The sequence below is a fragment of the Sinocyclocheilus rhinocerous genome, unplaced genomic scaffold, assembly GCF_001515625.1.
Source record: "Sinocyclocheilus rhinocerous isolate Xijiao unplaced genomic scaffold, SAMN03320098_v1.1 scaffold270, whole genome shotgun sequence".
NCBI classification, from domain to species: Eukaryota; Metazoa; Chordata; class Actinopteri; order Cypriniformes; family Cyprinidae; genus Sinocyclocheilus; species Sinocyclocheilus rhinocerous.
Window position 1 is genome coordinate 63,094 of NW_015653456.1, and position 23,998 is coordinate 87,091.

At 35.6% G+C, this 23,998-nt stretch overlaps 1 protein-coding gene across 1 annotated transcript in view; it reads right to left on the bottom strand.

Annotated features, from left to right (window-relative positions):
• Positions 1-23,998, bottom strand: part of LOC107715685 (pleckstrin homology domain-containing family G member 3-like) — a 64,685-nt gene that overhangs the window by 1,754 nt on the left and 38,933 nt on the right. The window contains exons 4-20 of the mRNA XM_016521858.1: positions 18,880-18,980; positions 15,330-15,399; positions 14,982-15,028; positions 14,071-14,221; positions 12,750-12,881; positions 12,439-12,621; positions 12,162-12,254; positions 9,698-9,784; positions 9,560-9,593; positions 9,356-9,451; positions 9,227-9,259; positions 8,523-8,533; positions 7,167-7,517; positions 4,434-4,541; positions 3,887-4,168; positions 1,108-2,392; positions 217-853 (exon numbers count right to left, since the gene is read on the bottom strand). Of these exons, the coding sequence (XP_016377344.1) occupies positions 217-853; positions 1,108-2,392; positions 3,887-4,168; positions 4,434-4,541; positions 7,167-7,517; positions 8,523-8,533; positions 9,227-9,259; positions 9,356-9,451; positions 9,560-9,593; positions 9,698-9,784; positions 12,162-12,254; positions 12,439-12,621; positions 12,750-12,881; positions 14,071-14,221; positions 14,982-15,028; positions 15,330-15,399; positions 18,880-18,980 (3,701 nt within the window). The remainder of the gene's footprint in view (positions 1-216; positions 854-1,107; positions 2,393-3,886; positions 4,169-4,433; positions 4,542-7,166; positions 7,518-8,522; positions 8,534-9,226; positions 9,260-9,355; positions 9,452-9,559; positions 9,594-9,697; positions 9,785-12,161; positions 12,255-12,438; positions 12,622-12,749; positions 12,882-14,070; positions 14,222-14,981; positions 15,029-15,329; positions 15,400-18,879; positions 18,981-23,998) is intronic.

Genomic DNA, 23,998 nt, shown 5'->3' on the forward strand with positions numbered 1-23,998 from the left:
AGTGCATTTTTAACAGCATTGTCTAAGTGTTCACTATAGGATGAAGCTTTCTCAGTTTTTTTGCACCTGTCAATCTTAGGTAACTGTTCTGGCTTAGATCCTCCATCTTCCCTCAAACGGTATTCCTCTGACTCCTGATATGCCCGACAGCGGTCAATGACAGCCATGATTGAGATCTTCTCACGAGATGTCGGCGAACGAATTTGGACGTAGCTGTCATCTGTTGTTATTTCCTGTTTCTTGCACTCTTGTGTTGACTGGTCCATCTCTACTGGTGGTGTAACCTCAGGTACTTTCTCAACCACAATTATATTCTTCTCATTTGGAAGGGTTGCTTGAGCGGAGATATAGAAGCCACTGCTGGCATTTTTACTCTGAAGACTCTGCAGATCACTCAAGTACAAACTACCCAATTTTTGATCCAGAGAACCTGCACGCTGGGTCCGAGTCAGCAATTCTCCTGTATCCCTTCCTGGATAAAACTTGTAAACTGAAGAGTCTGTGGAGCCATTAGAGGTGACTAAGCGGCTAGAAGAGCAGCTAGAACGTCTTTTAGAGCTGCCGTCAAACATCCTTTCTTCCACAGAACGACTTTGGCCTACTGGTGGCGGAGCAGACGAGCTACCGAGGTGTGCATATTTTGAGCAAAGTTCACGGACGTCCGGCCAGTTGAAGCTCTCAGGTGTTGGACTAAGAGGACTCCTGGAATGGGACAGGTGTGGGGACAAGGCCTTTGGGCTACTGACAGAATTAGAAGTGTGGTCTGGGCTGGGAGTCATAACCTGGGCCTTCTGGTCTCCGTCATAATCAGGCTGATCATATGGAGCCATGGAGAGCATCAAGTCTGCTTTAACTGTTAATCACAAAATAGCAAATGTAAGTGGAGCAGTGAAACATAAGATCATTTTATGTTATTATACTGTATACAAAATATTAAAAACGTAATCTCATGAAGGAGAATTTCTGCAACTAATTTATATAAAAACTGACACAAGCAGAGCTTAAAGTTTTATCAGCCATGTCCCAGTTACTTATACTGTAGTTAGCTCCATTGAGGCATTGAACACTAACTTGTCGCATATAATAGTCAAATAGCATCCATCTTACCTTTGGCCTCTTTCTCTGGCTTTTCTTCTACCACCGAAAACAGGTTCCTCTTGGCCAACCATGTATCTCCTGACTCCTGACTCCTCTGTCTCAACATTGGTTGTGTGCACTTGATGCGTTGACTGTATTTCCTTGCAAGATGGAAAACTTTGTTTTGGGATGAATCTGCGTCTTCTGCTGACTGAGCTCCTGTGTCTTTCTCATCTTCAGTTTCTGCTCTCAACTGGATAACTCGGGGAGCGAGAGCTCTCAGGGGTCTCCCTTCAACCTCCCATTGTCTGGGTCTGATGGCATCATTCTCACTGGCTGCACGGTTTTCCTTCTCCTTGAAAGCTAATGGTGTAGAGGACTCCTCTCTGATAGTGCTCAGATCTGAATCTTCAAACATAATCAGTCCATCGCTGCCTTTGGATTCTTGCTTTCTTCTCTGGTTTGGATCCTTCCTGGAGAGGCTGGGACTGGTCCCTTTAAAATAAGGAATTTCTCTGGGCCTCAGTGCTTTGAGGTCCCCATGACATCTAGTGACCTCTTTTTCCATATCTTGCCAGACTTTGATCATCTCAGAGGAGGGACGGAAAACCTCTTCCTCATGACTCCCATCTATCGACTGAGGTTTAATGGAACCATCTACATCAGAGTCAAACAGGTCTCCGTTTCTGTCATGCCTAGAGAAATCTGTGGAAGCGGCGATAGCAGGTTTTGTTATGGTAGCTGGATTTGCATTGGTCTCTGACAGAGCCGATGTAACCAAAAGAGATTCTGTGAGTGAGTTATGAGCTGTTACAGGTCCAGATGTACTGGTGGGCTTCTCTAGGGCAAGGTCTTTATCTTTAGGAATGCTGTTAAAACGACTAACTGAATTTCTAACAAGCCCACTTGGAATGTAAGTGAGGCTCTCTCTACGCTTTAGGCTAAATGTAGCATCCTGGTGTTCTGCATTCTCATAGTAGCTCCTAATCTTGTCAATGAGTAGTTGGTCTTGCCTGGAAAGCACTGAATCCCTTCTTCTGTAGATGCTTCGATCCGAGTCAAAAAGACTGTCCTCCCCTGATGACCCGATCATGAAGTCTGCTGATGCAAGGGCTTCCTGGGTCAGTGGAACTCCATGTGACTCAGAGCAGGTGTTAGCAAGGCGATGATGGCGCTCATGGGCATCTCCTAGATTTACAGTGCTCCCGGTCCTGCTGGGTAGACGTGGAGATACGCAACCGAGGGAGCGCATTTCCTCTGTGCTGACGCTACTACTCCGCGCATTACACACAAAGTGTTCAGCAATGGCACTGGCCTTATCAAGCACAGATGATGGTAGGATGCTAGTGGAGTCTGGTTTCTCTTCTACATCCTCCTCTTCCTCTGAAGAATCACCAGGTGTGTCTTCCTGCCGTAACAGAGATGAGGCCTCTTCTTTAGAACCTTTCTGATCATCTTTGTCCCTTGCAGACTCCAGATCCTGGATATCTGGGACCTGTTTTTCCATCTCTTTGGACTCTGGATCACAAAACACATCTGGCTTCAATTTCTCAGTGGAACCCCAGCAAGAGGTTGTTTCCAGGTTTTGTGATTTGTCCTTGAGAGTGTAAGAAGGGGAAATCAAGATACAGTTATAAGCTAATTTCATTGATCTCTGGGTTTGTTTCAAATACAGCTGGGTATTGCCAACCACATCAAGATACAAAACATATGTCAAAGTTCAAAACATTGGTTAGATAACCTGTTACTTACTAAAGCAACTTACAATCAGCAAGTAAAATTTTAGTCCTAGGTGTAAAGTACTAATACTAATACAATTCTGCTAACTTAACATATGAAACAATTTTAATTAAACAACTAACCTGTTCTGAGATGTATTTTTCATCCTTAAGATATGCCTCCACCTGTTCAACTGGTGGGCCATTTTCTCCTTTAAAATTGTTCCCAGTGTCCTCACACCCCCCTTCCTCCTAACATAAAAACATGTTTTTTAGGGATGTTTGACAAAATTAATTTTTTCAATAAATATTTACAGTGTTATATAAGCAATACAGCTAAAGTACAGCTACTCAAATAGTAAAACAATTATTCAGACATCCAGATTAAGTTAAAGTTAGAGTTATTAGCAAGCCCAGATGAAATCAGCAGACTTTTTCCATGCTGATTTTGGGAAGAAAATGTGTATTCTTTTATTTATTTTTTTATTGTTTGTTTGTATGTTTGTTTGTTAAACAAAATGACAAAATATTTTACATAATTATTACAAACATATTAATGTTCAAAATCTGGAGCTTTCTGAGTAATTCTGTGCACACAGATTCCATCTGGACTTGGTTGTTAGTTAAAAATAACAGTCAATAATAGTCAAAATAACAGATCATAATAGTTTCAAACAGTTATGTTAATGCAGTGAATAGAACAACTGCTGTTACATGCACATCTTAGTTAAAATTACCATTGAACATTTGAAACAATATGTTAACTGGGGTATGATATGGAAAGTGAGTGTTCACCATGTCCTAACCAGACACAACGCAATGTAGCGACATGCAAAAAAGGTATCTCATCCATTTTAAAGATTTTTTTTTTCCTAACCAACGCTGTTTTTTTTAGCGCTTGCTTATTTTCGTGACTTTTTGATTGGAGAGCCACGTACACACACAAATCTCACAGAACCTGAATTACTACTCCTCATGTATATTAAATATTATGACAAATCCCTTAATTTCATATGGAAAGCCATGAAAAGGATGCCTTGTGGTAAAGCCTCGCATTAGTCATAATATAGTCAAGGAACATGTTCACTGGCCTTATCAAGCACAGATGATGGTAGGATGCTAGTGGAGTCTGGTTTCTCTTCTACATCCTCCTCTTCCTCTGAAGAATCACCAGGTGTGTCTTCCTGCCGTAACAGAGATGAGGCCTCTTCTTTAGAACCTTTCTGATCATCTTTGTCCCTTGCAGACTCCAGATCCTGGATATCTGGGACCTGTTTTTCCATCTCTTTGGACTCTGGATCACAAAACACATCTGGCTTCAATTTCTCAGTGGAACCCCAGCAAGAGGTTGTTTCCAGGTTTTGTGATTTGTCCTTGAGAGTGTAAGAAGGGGAAATCAAGATACAGTTATAAGCTAATTTCATTGATCTCTGGGTTTGTTTCAAATACAGCTGGGTATTGCCAACCACATCAAGATACAAAACATATGTCAAAGTTCAAAACATTGGTTAGATAACCTGTTACTTACTAAAGCAACTTACAATCAGCAAGTAAAATTTTAGTCCTAGGTGTAAAGTACTAATACTAATACAATTCTGCTAACTTAACATATGAAACAATTTTAATTAAACAACTAACCTGTTCTGAGATGTATTTTTCATCCTTAAGATATGCCTCCACCTGTTCAACTGGTGGGCCATTTTCTCCTTTAAAATTGTTCCCAGTGTCCTCACACCCCCCTTCCTCCTAACATAAAAACATGTTTTTTAGGGATGTTTGACAAAATTAATTTTTTCAATAAATATTTACAGTGTTATATAAGCAATACAGCTAAAGTACAGCTACTCAAATAGTAAAACAATTATTCAGACATCCAGATTAAGTTAAAGTTAGAGTTATTAGCAAGCCCAGATGAAATCAGCAGACTTTTTCCATGCTGATTTTGGGAAGAAAATGTGTATTCTTTTATTTATTTTTTTATTGTTTGTTTGTATGTTTGTTTGTTAAACAAAATGACAAAATATTTTACATAATTATTACAAACATATTAATGTTCAAAATCTGGAGCTTTCTGAGTAATTCTGTGCACACAGATTCCATCTGGACTTGGTTGTTAGTTAAAAATAACAGTCAATAATAGTCAAAATAACAGATCATAATAGTTTCAAACAGTTATGTTAATGCAGTGAATAGAACAACTGCTGTTACATGCACATCTTAGTTAAAATTACCATTGAACATTTGAAACAATATGTTAACTGGGGTATGATATGGAAAGTGAGTGTTCACCATGTCCTAACCAGACACAACGCAATGTAGCGACATGCAAAAAAGGTATCTCATCCATTTTAAAGATTTTTTTTTTCCTAACCAACGCTGTTTTTTTTAGCGCTTGCTTATTTTCGTGACTTTTTGATTGGAGAGCCACGTACACACACAAATCTCACAGAACCTGAATTACTACTCCTCATGTATATTAAATATTATGACAAATCCCTTAATTTCATATGGAAAGCCATGAAAAGGATGCCTTGTGGTAAAGCCTCGCATTAGTCATAATATAGTCAAGGAACATGTTCTTTAGCTGTACATTCCTCAGTTGCAGAGCGTTATTCTGTAAATATCATAGTTCTTGCAAACAGACAGAACAGTTCTGGGTCACATCACACCCCATTTACATGTTGAGTGTTCATAGACAAATTGTTTGTTGCTAGAGTCTTGTTATATCAAGCATGGTTAGACATAATGTTGCTACCAGTGGAGGCTCCAGGAAATTTTTAATGTGGCCAGAGTTTTGCATGCATGCAAAATAAAATAAAGAGTTAACCTGCAATTATTTCAAGGATCTAGTTCTACTTAATCTATCCCATACGATTTTTTTTCCTTTGCTGTTTGGTCACATTAAATATTTTTGAGTTGGACAACATAATTTATTGGTTATATGTCACCACAAAAAGCACATTATGTTACTTGAAAAAAAAAATAGAGCTAATAAATAAATATATAAATAAAAGATAGTTCTTAACTTAAACTGTTTGTATTTGGAAGATGCACATCATAAAAATAAATAAATAAATAAAACAGCTTTTATCTTTATAGTTACAGAGAGATAAACAGTTTGGATTGAACTGGGGAGACCATAATCAAAATGCATTGCTTTTACAAGAGAAATAAAAAATGGTAAAATATGTTGCATACATGCTTGTGAGTTTTGTAGCTTGTTAAATTCAAAGTGATCCTCCTATGAACATGCAGTACAATTAAAGTTGCTTGTGCGAGTAAAGTGGAAGTGGAGTATGATAAAAGGAAATTCGAAATAAACTATTTGATCCATGTTTGATAATATATGTAGGCCTGAAAATATTACATTAATATCAAATGTAAACAATGAACATGGTTTTGACAAATGGGGGAGGCGCCACTGGGTGTCAGGTACCAGAATGGAGACAGAAGGCTGGAGGAGAAGATACTAGGAATTTATGATGTCAGCCAAAAATTTAATTTGTTAGCAAGTTAATCAATTTTGATTACAGATGACAAACTTTTGCTGGATTAAGAAATTAAATACTTAAGTGTCAGTTTTGTTTTTTGATGTTCTTAACAATTTGAGAATCAATATTCTGAACATTCTCAAATATGGAGGACCAAACCTGCAGAAATTAAAAATAAATAAATAAATAATTAAATGTAATATCAGGAAAATAAAGAAATAAATGACTTGATAAAAACAAATATAGTTCATCCGGAATTTATTTTTAAATTACCTTTTTCCTTTATGTATAATTTTCTGTATTTATTTTACATTTATTTTTATTCTTTTTAACTTTTATTTACTTATACTTTCATTCATTTTTATATGTATTTATTTTATTTATTTTTAAATGTATTTATTCATGTGTTTATATGTATTTATTATTTATTCCCACATGCATTTACTTCCATATTCATTAATTAATTTATTTATTATCTTTACACTACAAGCCAAATGCCTGCTTTTCAATAAAGCTATTATTGCTGATTTTAATAAAAAAACCTGTAACAATAAAAAAGAGTGAACATTTATCATTAACGATCATAACCGGTGCTAGATGTCAACAAAGTGACATTCAGTAATACAGTGAGAAAATGAATGAAGTACTATATATGCGTTATGCGTTGAACTGTAACAAGTTTGTTACAATTTGTTTAGTTCTTCTATCATTGCGGGATGCTCTACAAAGTTAGCTTCTGCTTATGCCGTGTGAGCTGTTAGTGAATTGAGGCATTCTGTGAGAGCACATGCAACATGGCGGGAGGTTTGGCAGACATGCAGGTCATGTTGCAGGTCAGGTTGGGGTATGACAGAATCCCCTTGGTGGCAGAGGACCTCACCGTTGTGAAGTCCATGGAAAGCAAAGCTCTGGCTCTATAGTGCCAGCAGGAAATGGCAGCCAACATTGAACTGGCAAAGTCAGCTACCTGGTTGTCCTCCATTAGAATATCGTCAGAGTCACTTCCCTCCCCTTCTGCTTCATCCCCATTCTCTTGCATCAATCTGGCCTTTAGAGACGGCGAGGCACGGATGGGCTCCTCATTATCACTGGGAATCAGGGCTTCAGGAGAGTATTCGTCTTGTGCAACAGGCTTCTCAGCTGAAGACTCGCATAAGCCAAGAGTGCTATCGCTAGCAGTGGCTTGTAAAGGCCACCTGTCAACGGCCAATGCCCCCTCACTGTCAGAATGCTGGGGCATGAAGTCACAAAGATTTCTTCTTAGGAGATATAAGGACATGACCCAAACCAAGAAAAAAAGAATATTTCTTTGGAAAAAGAATTTCCTTTTGGGTATAAAGGTGCCCTACTTCTCACAAGCTGTTCTTTGACATCACTCTAAAAACAGAGGCGGATAGTAACGTGCTACATTTTACTTTGATACATCTACTTAAGTAACTTTTTTAAAAATTTACTTTTTGAAGTAAGTTCAATTATGGGTACATCTCACTCGAGTACAAATTTCTATTGACAAAAATGTACTTTGACTTTAAGGCGCATTCACATCGAGATGGATAATATTCTTTAAGTACCTTTAAGCAGGGTTAAATTCTGATTGGCCATCACTGTTTTTATCACTCATCAGCTTCAAATAATTCTGAAGGTTATTCCATTGATATCGTTCCTCCTTGTTGTTATTGTTCCCCATTTTCATAGAATTAAAAAAATTCTTAAAACTACTTTAGGTATTGTAATAGTTATTGTCCTTGGTGTGAACAGACCTTTACATTGGGCAACTGTACTCTTTATGTTCCAATATTTTCACGCATGCACAGAGAAACATCCTTTATGCCAAACATGTAACTGACTTCACCATGATCACTTCATCATCATCTTGCTTGCTCCTAATCAGATCCTAAGTAACTATCTAGTAACTCACTACCTGAGTAGTCTTTTCATTGGAAACTCTCTTTTTTACTTTTACCTAGTCATTGTAATCATTATTACTTTTACTACTTCTTGAGTGTTTTATTTTATTTGTCAGTATTTGTACTTTTACACACCCGTCTTCAACATTTCGACAATCTTGTGGACCACAAAGTAAACAACACATCAAATAAAAAGAGCATAATTTGTACACTTCTGCTTGTGTGGTTTCTAGCATTCTTTGTGTTTTTATATACTGTCTTTGTGGTTTTGTATAACCACATCTAACTGAATTCTAAATGTTCCTTTGGTTGATTTAACGGCGTCTTACCTTTAGTATTACTGAAGAATTCACCCAGACATCAGCCAGATAAAAGAAAGAGAATATTAGTAAATTTGAAGGCATTTTTATCAACAGTGTTTATAATTTTGTTGCAAACAATTTCAGTGAAATATGTGAAATACAAATGGTATAAAGTAGGGTCCAGGAACATAACGTAACATTACTTCTTTTCTTTTCTTTTCAAATACCAAAATGTAAGCACATTTGTGACATTAGCCATACTTTGTAGAATTTCTGGCTTTCACTTAAGCACAATATGCTTGGAACATTCTCAAATAATGCTTTAAATAACATGGATTTTCAGGTTAGAATTTTTTTTTTTTTTGAGCCACTTGAGTGCCACATTCATTAAAGAAAAAGAGAGACAAAGCAAAAACAGACATTCAGTTTTTTTTGGGTTAATTTTTTCAGTTAAACATTCTGCTTAAATTAAAGTTAATAATACAATTTAAAGGGGTGGTTCACTGGGTTTTTTCTAGACTTGATTGTGTTTATGGGGCAAAAAGTTAAATCGCAATGAACCACCCCTTTAAATGTCTTACTACACAAGAAAAATAGACACATTTTCACTAGTGTCTGATCCCACTGTATCATTATTACATGCCAGCAGCTAACACTTATGAACTTTTTATTTAAATATAGGACAATATCTTTACTTAAAGTTAGAACAGAATGGACACTTGGAGATTTACCTTCAGTGTTCTTTAGGATCTCTTTAGATGGTTCTGTTGGAAGATGAAGTAGTAGACCATCTTTGTAAAATTGGAAAGTTTCAATTAAAAAAAGATAAGTTAAGACCAAGACTTAGATTGGGAACCTACCTGATTGTCTCCGGCCTTGTCTAGAGTTAGAAAACTCCTCTGACTGGCATGACACAGACTTTTTGAGCTTCTCAGGACTGTACCTATACTTTTTGTCTGAAATAAAAAAAGTTGTCCATCAAAACAGGCCCATGACATTTTTTTTCATAATAAAAAAAGAAAAATGGTATGAAATTATATTCATGAGTGGTTAGAAATATTTACAAATAGAATCCATCTCCAAGATTGCTTCCTTTGCCTAAAAGAGAAACACAAAATAATTATCTGTCCAAAATAATTTTAGATATTTTAAATACAAAACCTAGTAATGTTTTTTTTTTTTTTTTTTAATTCATTGCATACCTTTTGTGGTATCACAGCCTGATGGTTCTCTAGAATGAGCCGTTTAATATGATGAGCCCATAATTTTTTTTCCTCCACCGTCCTAGCCTAGTGAAAATAAGATACTGCATTTCAGGAGTTGTATAAACATAAAAACAATAAGAAAATAATATTTTTTTATTATTATTTACTCAAACCCATATGCTTTTATTTTTTTCTGTGAAACATAGGAGGAGCGTAATTTTAAAGAATTTTCATACAGTGACAGCTCATAGTGAGCATGAGCTTTCAAGATCCAACAAGATCAACATGATAGTAGTCCATCCAACACAATATGTGTGGTTATTTTAAGTTTTCTAAAGCCATAGGATAGCTTTGTTTTACGAACAGCAAAATAATTTTTTTGCACTCCAATCAAATATAGCATCAATAATGCATGTTGAATGTCAACAGCAACAAATATCACTGGGTCTGAAATGTCTTTAAACCAAACATTACAATGTTTTATCATTGATCTAAGAGCTGCAGTGAAGGTGGACATTTGATATACGACAGATAACTTCGAAGAATCATTTTAGGGCAAGAGCTGCATAAAGATTCTTTAAAGTCCCCCTGCAGTCACTAATTTTATTCCTTAAAACTAATCTTTGATAATCAAAATGAGATATTTAATGTTTTTGCCGTGTAAATAATTTTTTCATGCCTTAAAATGGCTTGAATATAACACTATACCCTTAACTAATTTAGTATATGTGGAGTCATGAATATGCGCATTAATTTAATCAAACCAGCTCAGACTACCTGCTCCATTTTTACTTGGTTAACTGAAGTAGTAAATGCTACAAAGTGGCAATATTAATCCGTTTTGAAAGATTAATCTGTTGAATAAATGAATTAATTCCAAAGAAGAAGAGGAAGAGTGAATTATACAGGGTTGTCTACAAGGTGATATCAGAATGGTAATAATAATAATAAATGTATTTTGTACAGCAATTTTAAAAATAACTTTGTCAAAGTGCTTTGCACAACAATGTAAAACATTACACTTTAAATATAACAAACAAAAAAAAATTACAAAAAAGAACAGATAATCAAGTAAAAGCTATTCTAAAATAAAATGTTTTAAGATGAGATTTAAAAATGCCTAATGAATTTGCATTCCTAATGGCAGCCGGGTGAGAATTCCACAGTTTTGGAGCATAGGATAAAAAGGCCCTGTCATTCCTCAAGCAAAGTTGTGTTTTAGGAAAAACTAAAAAGCCACAGTGAGAGAATCTCAAGTTGTGAATTGGTGTGAAAGGCGTTAGAAGTTTGGCCAAATATTGTGGAGCCAGATCATGCAAAGCCTTGTACGTCAGCATAAGGATATTGAAATCTATACCTGACAGGAAGCCAATGAAACAATAGGGGTTATATGGTCACCAACCATGGCCCCTGATTGGATTCCAGCTGCTGAGGTTTTTTTTATTATTTATTTATTTATTTTTTACAAATATTGTAGTTTATTAAGGGAGGATTTAGATACACCAATAAGGATAACATAACAGTAGTCAATGTGCAAGAAAACAAAAGTTAATCAACCTTTCAGCAACAGAAAAGGACAGCATAGGCAATAAATGTGCATTATTTCTAAAATGAAAGAAGGAGGTCTTAACAGTGTACAAAAGCTTAAATGACAGGCTGGCATCAAAGAGGACTCCAAAATTGTTTTTTTGTTTTCTTTGTAACTCAAAGGCAACACCATCCACTGACAAAGCTATAGAGCCAGCAGTACGCAGCTGATGGGGAGAGCCAAAAAGCATTTTAACAGAAAATTATTAGGCATCCATATCCATAATCTCAAAAATACAGTTGAAAAGATGAGAAATGTCCACAAATTGACCTTGTTTTTGAATGTATATAAATTTGAGTGTCTTCAGCATAAAAATGACAGTTAAGGTCAAGAGAGCTTAAAAGCTAGCCAAGTGGGTTAATATAAATGGTAAAAAAACAAGGGACAAAGAACTGAGCCCTGAGGGACACCAGTAAGGACAGGACAGGACCTACACAAACCATGTTCCCGTTTGGGATCTCAAATAGCTACCTCCTAATTATCAACATCCTTAGGTAGAAATGCTTTGCTAATGATATGAAAAGCTTCACAAGTTGACGGGATTGGTTACATGTTTAACCGTAGGAAATGGGCTGTTTCAAACCACATTCTTAAGACTATCTTTAGTACAATGATGTTGCAGCAATGATGTTAACTAATTAATTTGCACATGGTTTGTCTGTAAGCATACTTAAAAAAACAGATAGGCATGTAAACAATGTTAAAATCTTGATTTTCACCACAGGGGTCTTTTAAAGATTTCTACTTTTTTGTAGAAATGGAATACATGTTACACAGCAATCAGAAAATAATGACAGACAGTTTTTGCGGAACTATTTCTTTATGAATAAAATATTTGTATATATGTAAAGGCGCTAATCATTGAAGACACACCTGGACAGAATGAGGTTGTTTGGGATGCTTGTAATGAGTGACACTGAAGCACAGAGAATCCTTGGCACTCTCAATCAACATGAGCGTTGAGCACTGTGGTAAGTAAAGAGAAACAAGAGAAAACAATGGCAACTTCACCAAACAAGAGGCATTACCTCTTATTCGCCTCTTAAAATTCATAAGTGGTAAAGGCTTCACACTACATTAGTGCTGACTGTTCAGACAATAAATGAATGAAAAACAAAGTACTTCTCTATGAAAACAGATAAAGTCATACCGAGATGTGTGTCTTATAGACGTAATGTTCTCCTCTGCGTTTGGTGATAAGGAGCATGCGGTCAAAGAGAAAGAGCGTACGTTCATTCTTGGCACGATGGACACGAAAGGTGCCCTCGAGAACCAATTCTCCATATGTAGTCAAATCAGGTCCCTTCCAGTTTATGAGCAGAGACTGGACCTCCTGAGATAGATTATGGAGGTACAGAGATCATGAATTGGTTAATATCTTCACTAAACATGGCTGAGCACATAAACAAGAGCAGTGAAACATGCTCATAACACAACTTCTTTGTGTGTTTGCGAGCTCACCTGAAGACGGACTGCATGTTCATGTTTTCTCTTCATGTCGTTTATATACCACGCAACACCAGTCATAGTGTAAATGGCCTCCTCCACCACCTCATAACCCTCCTCCTCTGGATCAAAGTGCTTGGCAATCTCCTACAATATAAAAAACATCCAAATAAATCCAAAATTGTTTATTGCATAAAAGCAACAAAAATGGCAATCATGAAATCAACCATGATATTCTTTTAACATTACCTTAAACTGTAAAGGCCCAACAATATTCACAATAATTTACATTACAGGCTAAAAAAAAAAAAATTGTAAATGCATTAGCATAAATATGATTACTTCCCAAGTATCACACTCTATTACCAAGTGACCAATGGATTTCCATCAAAATAGTGTAGAGCAGTGGTTCTCAATCTTTTTGACTCCAAGGCCCCCCGTTGTCCACAACAATATTTGAAGGCTCCAAGACTTTTCCAGTTGTTTGTGATTTACTGGACAAAGATTAAGGGGATTCCCTCATATATGCAGGTTTTCAAAGTCTTTGGGAATCCTGGTTCCTCTATTAAAAACAGTTGTTGAGGGGGGTAAAATAAATAATAACTATATCTTGATTTTTTATTATTTTATCTTTTTAATTTTAATGGTTGTTTTGTCTCATTTTACATAATTTTAAGTCATATTTAAACCGATTGGAAGTTTACTGAGGCCCCCTAGTGGGCCCCACTAGAATCACAGCTGTAGTTTGATTAAATGCACAGCCTTTGATGTCAACAACAAACAAGGATGGCAATGTTTTTCCCTTTTAAAAAGATTTTTAAAAATTGCTATCCACATTTATACAAATGCACATTCATATGGTTATTTTACATTTGAATAATGTGCATTTAGTATTTTTACCCTAGTAACACAGACCTGTGATCTGTTTTGCTCGAGAACCCATGATATAGCTCTTTCCCCTTAACTCTTTCAATAAATATCTTGCAAATGCACAAGAATGTATACAAGAATGAGAAAGAAAAAAAAATTTTTTCCAAATGCAAAAAAATGTGTTTGCCTGACGAAGGTCTTTGACCGAAACGTTGCTATTTTTTATTTTTTTGAATAAAGGGAGAATAACAGTGTGCAGATCTTTTTTCTAATATTTGATGTACCTTTTGATCTTGCACCTGGCCAAGACTTTTTTTGGATGTGCGTACTTTGACCCTTCCAAATGCAAAAAACTATCATAGTACAACAAAAATGATCATGCATGATAATGGAAGCATTGCTCACGGTAGGTGATTTGAAGCCTTTGCTACTCTCTAAAGCATTATCCTGAGAGTGGTTGTCTAACCTGTAGTAAAAGATGATATTTGAGGATCCTCTGGACAGGCTTGAGAAGGTAAGATCCCAGAGGCAGGGATCGCTTTAAAGCAGCTTGTCTCTCCCTGAAGAACTTGGCAAGAGTTTTGTTTCTCATGCAGTCTGTTAGAGCAGCCACAGAGCTATGGAGAGAGTATGAACAGTCAGCACAGCACACCACACTAACAAATATGTCATTTTACAAACTGATGATAACAATAACTCTCTGATAATTCATTAATCATCAAAGTTTACAAAGGAAATACATAATGCTCCAAACAGAAATAGCACCTACAGTAAGACCTATCACTCATGTGCAGAGGCACTAGTGACTATTGATTGGTGGTTGACTTGTATTAACGATGACATCTACATCTACATCCATCTAAAACTGTACACATATCACATAATACACATAACTCTTGATTGTTTTTAAACTGCATAACGATTTTATGTCTGTGCTTGATTTTACTATATGTTTTGTCTGTAGATTGTTTTGTAACTATGTACTGCTGCTATGGCAAAATGATTCTATGTAATGCATTTTACTGTCCCCACACATTGGTTCAGTAATGTCTGGTATTGACCCTGAATTTGTGTGCTTGTTCGGGTATTAAAAACCTTATTGGTCATGAATTATTTGACCAACCACTGCATTAATATTAGTTATTGAATTGAAAAACACTTATAGTTTTGATGCAGTTTAACAACGTTTGATGAATATTATATGCATTAAAGTGTGAATCTCATAAATCCTGTCAAGAAATCTCCAGGTAATATTTTAACTCCCCCCAAATTAGACAGAAACCAAAGGTGCTTTTCTTTGGTGCACATCAATCTGACCATCTAGCCAGAGGCTCTTCATCATAATATGTGTCACTTTGAGCATTCAGTTCCACTTACTTTGGGTAGTTGGTGCAATATTGTGTGTAGATGTCAAAATATTCACGCTAAAAACAGAGAGGAAAACCATAGTCAGTAAAGTGTTTCTCAACAACACCCAATCACATCACACAATGCAAATATTCAGCTGCAATGAGCCTCATTTACATAATTCGATTTGGAAATCACCATACACTGTAATTACGGCACTGTTTTTCTGGAGCTTAAGTATTTTGAAGTTGTTTTCAAGTAAAGGTGTTAAAGAACTTACTGAATAAACATAAACACTCATCATTACAGATATATTTCCTGTTTAGTTTCATAAACATATTATTCGAATATGATCAGATTTAAAGCCTTGAACTTCACCTTGATCACAAAGCATCTGGCAATGGCCACAGGATCATTGTCACACATGTCCAGTGATTGAAGGAGCTCACTAAAAGTAAAGAGAAAGCATGTTTACAGACCACAAAACATTTACTGTAACTAATGATTATTAAAACACCACATGCTCTGCACACTTCTGTAAAGAAAAACAGCCCCATTAAGGCCATTATAGCGTTAAGTTTGCAAAAAGCCTTGTGATACAGAATTAACAGCACATGCAGTTGCAAGTCAGTCATCCTTCTGTGGTCAGTGAAAAAAAAATGAACGTCTCTTTCCACTCTTTCTATGTCCATGCGTGTGATTAATAAAGCAATGCCTTGATGGAACACCTTAAATCTCTTTAATTGTATTAAAATAAAATCACTTTAATGAACAGCAGCAAGTGGCTTATTCCTTTTAAAAATGAACATGAAAAAATACACTGTTGCATAAATGATTACATGTATAAATAATAATCACTATCCCTTTAAACTAAAACTTTTTTTTTTGGTGATTTGAAATTTGAAATGGCAAACAACAAATAATTGGATGGCAATATTTTTAAAAGTAAGAATACTTGATTGTTAGATTCACTGTATTATCTTTCATTTTAACTGACAGCATTTGCTTTGCCACTGTTATAAGAAATCGGAATCTCCTGTCCATTAAGTGTAGTTCAATCCATGTTTAAATGGATTTGAAAGCAAAACTCAGGGCTTAGATGACCACAGCAAACCCCACAGCATACAGAAGTCTACACTTTCTGTGTCATGCATTTGTGACATACCACAAACAGAAATATGGCAATTATTCACTCACTTACTGTATGGTGTTGAGGAGAAAAGTATCTCTCTGCAGTAAGACCAACACCTGACAACAGGTGAGCGGACAATGTTCAAAAACAATATATTGATGATTGGTTAGATGGGAAAAGGTGAAGAACCCTGTGTGTTCAAGGCTCCATAAAGCCTTTTTAAGGAACAGCGTGAGGGAAAAAAAAACTGTTAAAAGCTCTAATCTAGAGTCACAGCTTTAAGCCACCTATATGCTCCTGATTACCTAACATTATAAGATATACATCTCAATAAATTAGAATGTCGTGGAAAAGTTCATTTATTTCAGTAATTCAACTCAAATTGTGATAACAGATATAAGTAGATTTTTGTCCACACAATTGTTCTTTAGAATGAGAATGTCCCTCTGCCTAACAAATCATAGTTTATGTACCAAAACACAAAAAAGAAAAGTGCACCTCAAGTCTTTAATGTTTTAGTCTCCCTTTAGCTCAGATACAGCATGGCACTAACAACGGCAAGGTAATGTGTTTGATTTTCAGGAAACGGACATACTGGCTAAATGAGTGGACTGCAATTCACTTTGAATTAAAGCATCTAACAAATTTATATGCAAATGTAAATTCAAATTTGAAAAAGATTCATGAAAAATTACATGAGAGAATTTATAAATTCTTAACATACTGTAAGCATAAGCTTATTCGGACAGTTTAGTAGTTTCTCTCTTCTCTTTTCCTCTTTCATATCATGTTAAAGCAGGGAGTGTGCTCGAACAAAAAGGACTCTTTGTACATGTGAGTATGAAGGCACATGCCTAACAAATGTGACAAAGCTACAAAAATAGATATCAACCCAGGGCTCTACAGTACCATTTCAGTCACATTCTGCAACTGAAAATTACTGTGCGACTGTAAAAAAAAAAGAATCGCATGAATAGTTGCATGACGAATGCAAAATTAACATTCGCCAAAGCAGCAAATGAGACTAAAAATTGCGCAAGGTAGCAATTTAATTATGTACATTTATAGTCTGGTGTGCAGCGTGACACTGTGTTCATTCACACGCGAGCAGCTCATGATTTGTTGTGTTTTCAGTGTCTCATTAGCAGTGTCTCAGCTCGGTTCCCAGTAAAAGGTGCTTTACATGAACTCCATCTATGTAAGTACCGTGAGATTTGGTCACTTATATGACATGCTGAAGGTTTCCCCTGTTCTCACTGGTTCTCTGGCAATATACGTTTTTACTCTGCACTCACTGACATGGAGTTTGGTAATAATACATTATTGTTGTTTTTTTATAGTCATATTGAATAGATTCCATAAAACCAACAGTTTAAGTGTGGCCTTAAACAACTGAAGTGGAGAAAGAAATTAGAAAAAAAGGTTAATTGTAACATTCTCTTCTTGTGCAGCTTTTATACACAAGCACAGCAAACCTGAACTTCTTTAAAGAAAATTTAAAAAGGAAAAATAAATATATTTTATTTTTTATAAGTGAAATCACAATTTGGTTTTCCCAAATAGTTAAACTCTCAGCAGCAAGCCCTGTTTTTGTAATGCAAATAAAATAAGTAAAAACTCCCAAAATGCCTTTTATGGTACATTCACATGGTGCGAGGGCATCGACGCTTAATGGAGGGCATGCTTAGTGCTGATGCGACTGTCAGAGTGACAACAGCCAATCACATTAGTTTTCTGGTGTTGCATGAACGCGATTGGCTAGCACCAAGGTATTTGCATAAGGTGATCTTATTGGCTGACGCCTGCATTGGTGCTTGAAAAGTTTTCAACTTTAACGCGACGCAACAGACTCACAATTCAGTTCGGCAATGCTTGACGTCACTCCATTCAAAGTAAACGAGAAGCGTTGACGCCGACGCCCCTTGTGAATGTACCGTTACTGTTACTGTGAAAAATTGCTTTTACTGTTATATAAGATTTCTATGGAGCTTATAATATGACAAAAATAAAAAAAAATATTGAATTTGATGTTCCGAATTTCCTCTCCATCTTGAAAACTTGAAGCTGTATTTTTTAAAACTGGATATTTGTAGGCTAAGATTTCAGAACTAAAAATTCACTGTTTGGAAATACATGTCTTTAAAACTCTGCCATAAAAACATCCAGTTGTGTTAAATTTCAAATGTTTAATATTCAAGTAAAAAAAAAATCTAATTCAGAACTATGGTAAATGCCACATAATATTCAGTTTTGTTAAATGACACTTGTAAATAATTCAAATTTACACAATACAATTTCAATTAGTTTTGTCATATTATAAGCTCCATAGATTTCAGTCATTCCGCCCACCCAAATTAGGGAGTTGGTGAGTCAATCTTTTAGTAGACCAAAGACATAAACATTTTGTGTGGACTATTCATCAATAAATACCTGTCAGGAACAGCTATTCATCATTCTTTTAATATTCTGTTAATTAATTTTTTTATTTACTTCATTTAATCATCAGCATTTAAGTGACAACTACAAAACGGTAAAAAAAAAAATCCTCCTTTGGTGTGGGCTCTAATAACAGCTATATTTCAGACAAGATAGCTTGTTACAGCTATCTTTTAGCCTTTAGTCACCATTGTTATTAAATAAGAAATTAAAATAACATTATAATGTCTTCAAATTAAGATTGTTCTTTGTATAGAAAACCTATGCATTCCAGTGTCTGTACATGCATCAATAAATGACTGGTGCTGGTTTTAGTTTTGTTGGGCTGCAAAAACAAGCTAATAATGAATGATTTCTTACCTGTTAAATTCATAAATGTCCTCTATGTTTCCAAACAGAGCACACACCTGTTCTGGCTTGATGGGAAGATCTCCTGTATCTATAATGTGAGCAAGGTAATCCTGCAAAGAGAAAATCAATCTTGAATACTCTTAACTTGCATGAAACTGCAGATTTCTGAAAGACATTCTTTTTTTAAGATTATCACAAAAGTTGCACACTATATTGTAAGCATATCAATGTGCCAATATTTGCATTTTTAACAGGCAATGACTGAAATAATGTCTTTTAAACTGAAACAGCACAAAAGTGCCAAAATATTTTCTAAATATTTTTAAACATTTACTCTATCATTCCGTGTCAACTCTATGGAAGCCCGTTTCCGCCACTGAATAAAAAATAAAAGAGGTAATTGCGACTTTTTATCTCACAATTCTGACTTTTTTTCTCAGAATTGTGTGATACAAACTCAAAAAAAGAAGAAGTTTTTTTTAACTTTTAAAAAGTCAGAACTGCAAGATATAAACTCACAATTCTGCCTTTTTTTCTCGCAATTCTGACTTTTTTTCTCAGAATTGTGAGATATAAACTCGCAATTCTGAGAAATAAAGTCAGAAAAAAGTCAGAATTGTGAGATAAAAAGTCGCAATTACCTTTTTTTTTTTTTTCAGTGGCGGAAACGGGCTTCCATACAACTCAACCAGGTCCCCGGCTCAAATTTTAGTTTTTTTTCTGACGAAAGACAGACATGCACTGTATAGTAATGAAAGCCAAAATATTAAATGTCATGGATGAATATTTAGAGTAATCCACTATTTTGTAGAGGGGGGGTCAAAATGGCAATTTTCACCTGAGATTCAGAGCCAAGGGGGTAAAAATTACTTCAGAAAGATGGCAGCATCATAATGTTGTTTACATGGAGGTTGGTAGGTCTGTTAGTAAAATCTGCTCACTTTAGCAATCTTTGTTGCATTGCCAATGGTGACCATTAAAAAATTTTTCAGGGTTTTTTTCTTCAAAGTTTGCATGCCTGTAAATCAAGAAGTATAAAAGATATCTTAATGCCCTTTTAGATATTGGGTCTTAACAAACTTTCCTTTTGGCATCTTCATTTTTAAGGCCCTATATGGTTCGGTTCCAAAGATATTGGAATTTTAAAATGGCTCCAGGAGTAAGTTGTTAAAATGTACATATTTTAGTGGTCAAAAACCAAATGTGTGACAATTTGCAAAAATATGATACTTTTTTCTTTTAAAGAGGAATGTCTGAAGAACAAATAATGTTGACACTAGTTACGTAGCTCGTTTAATTCTGTCAAAACAACTGCATTGAACATACCTGTCTGAGTGTCATAACTATTCTTTTTCCAAAGTTTGCATGCCTATAACTCAAGAAATATTAAATATATCGCAATATGATTTTAGATTCTAGTTCTTAAACTTTTCTTTTGGAATCTTCATTTTCAAGGCCCTACATCATTCAGTCCCATCGTTTAGTGGCTAAAAAGCAAATGTTGGTCACTTTGTATACAGCTGATACTTATTGTATTTAAAGCAGAATGTCTGAAGAATAAGTCATGTTGAAACTAGGTATGCATCTTGAGATTCAGAGCCAACGAACGAAAACTCAAACCTACTTAAAATTTGCAAACTTGCAAAAGCCACCTCAATGACTATGTGTAAACAAATCTCAAACTGATTTGAATATTGGTTCTAAACAGTCAAGATAATTTTTCATGTTATGTCACTACTTTCAGTACTGCATAGAGAAAGGCATCACCTGTCTTAATGTAACTTCATAGACTGACATTTTACTAGGTATTATACTAGGCTGAGAATATGCAACCACATTTGGCACCAATCATTACACTCAGTGTTTAGATGCCTAGTGTTCAGGGCCAAACTTGGTCCATATTTCAAATTTGGTTCAAATGTGGCTCGGGTACAGAGCATTTGGACTGGTATCAACCTGCCGACAAGCTTACACTTTTTGATGATGGGGAGATCAATCTACAAATGGCTTATTTATACTGTAGTTTACTTCTAGGTTACTTTCTTTGCATACTAAATTGAGATAGTAGAAAACATTTGATATTGAAAATATAAACTTAGCTTTAAAGAAAACCAGCGACTAAATTGAGAAGGCATAGAAATGCAATCTGTTTTCCTGTCTGCAAACTGTTCCAGTTCAAGACACCAGCACCACAACTCTTAATTACAAACAAAGGGGAAAAAATCAGAAAAAAGTGACCTTGACCCAAAAGGCTAAAAGATACAGAAACCACCACCAATGAATAAATAAGCATCTGGGCATTTTTGCAACAAAGCCCATAAGAAAACCCTAAAATATTAGATTAAGAATGCCCTTCTTAATCTAATAATGAATGAAAGTTAGGTTGAAAAAAAAGGTCCACTAACCTTAAATGGATAGTTCACCAAAAAATGAAAATTCTGTCAGCGTTTACTCACCCTCAAGTTTTTCCAAACCTGTATTAATTTTTGTGTTATGCTGAACACATAAGATGATATTTTTAAAAACGAAACCAAACTATTTCCGGTCCCCACTGACTTTCACAGTATTTTCACCATACCAAATCAATGTGGACCAGCGACTGTTTGGTTACCCCCATTCTTCAAAATACCTTCCATGTTCAACAGAAGAAAGAAATTCATACAGGTTTAGAACAGTCTGAGGGTGAGAAAATGATGATAGAATTTTCATTTTTGGGCGAACTATCCCTTTAAACTTGTCATTATATATATTTCCATTTAATTGCTTAATTGTTCCCTAAGTTATGTTTGGCTTTGCAACAAAGTCCTTAGTAATCATTTCACCCAAAACAGGTCCACTAAGTCATCTGCTGGAATCTAATGTAATGTCAGTTAGCAGCACGCAGGACGAGAAGAGCCAAACCTCATCACAGCAAGATCACTGGAACACGTCATTCTGTCCTGTCGTGCTCAAGCTCAAGGCGGCACTCAAAATCAGTGAATCTAATCACCAGGAACAAAATCACTTTAAGAATGAATAAAGTGGCATTAATCAGTTTGGTGTATGAAAAAAAAATTTCAACAGCGCAAATGGAAATATTAGAAAGGACAACAAAATAGATTTGTTAGTGAAAAAATGTCTATACACAAAACAAATTTTAGGTTGAAGTCAGTGAGTGCAATAACAATGATTTAGGACAAATAAAACGTAATTTAATAGAAAAATATGTGAGTGGTGGCATGTGGCACGGCAGGATTTTGAGCAGCTTTCAGAGTCGTAGCAATGACAACGCCATACACTCATACGAAACAATGTGTTCAAAATTTAGGATGCTCTATGTTCTCTGCCAGACCCCCTCACATCTAACCCGTAAAAGTGTTCATGCAATCAGGCCATGGACTATATTCACAGGTATTGTCAAGCAGATACTGAAAGACTTCATTGTTAAGAGGAAAGCGAAGTTTGACTGCTACCAACTGCATGTGAAACCTCACAAGTTTCACATGACCTATGGCAAACTACAGTTCAAAGGCCTTAAAAGAAAGATATGCTGCACAGACTCTGCATTGTATTGTTGTGGAACACCTATGCAATGTACACAAATAACAGCAAGTCAAGTCAAATCACCTTTATTTATATAGCACTTTTAACAATACAGATTGTGTCAAAGCAGCTTTACACTATTATATAGGAAAATAGTGTAACAATAGGACAATAGTAAATAGGACAATAGTAAACACTCAATTTTCAGTTAAAGGCAGTTCATCATTGAATTCAGTGATGTCATCATCCAGCTCAGTTCAGTTTCAAACATAACCGCAGGTATTTAATAAATCAGGAAGATTACTTACAAAGCAGTCCTTTGTGGTAGAAGTGATGGTTCTACCATACTTGTAACAAGGATTAGAATTTACAGTTTTAGCTATATGGAGTTTGCACAAGACTAGGTAATGATCTGAGTTATCATCTCTTTGCTGCAGTATTTCAACACCATTAACATCAATTTCATGTGACAGTATTAAATCAAGAGTATGATTTCGACAATGAGTAGGTCCTGACACATGTTGTCTAACCCCAATAGAGTTAGCAACACCTCCCCCTTTACCTTTTGGCTTATGTTTATAACAGTTATCTTGGGGGGAAGACTCAGAAATTATGTAATCATCAGGTTTTAGCCAGGTTTCTGTCAAACAGAGCACATCTAGGTTAATATCAGTGATCATATCATTTACAAAAAGTGCTTTCGTAGAAAGGGACCTGATATTCAATAAGCCAAGCTTTATAATTTGTTTCTCTGTATTATATACATTTTTTATTTGTTGAACATCAATTAAATTGTTACTCTTAAATTGGTTTGGACGTTTTTTGTATTTTCTAGTTCGGGGAACAGACACAGTCTCTATAGTGTGATATCTATGTGAAAGGGTCTCTATGTGCTGAGAATTAACTGATTTCTGTGACGTGAGGCGGCTAACAGACGGTCGGTTTAGCCAGTCTGTCTGCTTCCTGACCTGGGCCCCAGTTAGTCAAGTGCAAACTCTAAGACTATGTGCCATGTGCAATTAAAGTTTGGATGTGTGACTCTAGTTCTGAAATCTTCTCTGTCAGCCTAACTATTTCCCATTTAATTGCATTTATCACATGTGAATCCCTCGTCGCCGACAGAGAGAGCTAAACTATACATGTGGCAAGCAGTGCAAATAACAATAGCAGGAGAAGAAGACATTACTCACCATGATTGATGAATGATTCTGACTTACCACTGTTGTTTGATGAACTTGTGAAAAACGGAGTGAGAGAGAAAAGAAATGGAGTGAGAGAAAAAAGAAAACGGTAATAAATGCAAATAGAAACGCGAATGGAAACGCAAATCTTCTTCTTCTTTTAATTTTATTGGCGGTTAGCAAACCAACTTAAAGGTGCATTTACCGCCACCTACTGGACTGGAGTGTGGGCAGTAGCTTGATAGAAAGGAAGGAGACGAGAGAGAGAGAAACAATTTACCTATATATTTCTATTCAATTCTTTAACTTGTGCCCGTATTTTTCAAATAATTCATTAGGAGACTATGTATTTTCCTAGACATTGTTTTTCCTAGCAGATTTCCCACTGTCATGTTTTGTTTTTCAACTTTGAGCGGTGCGCGTAG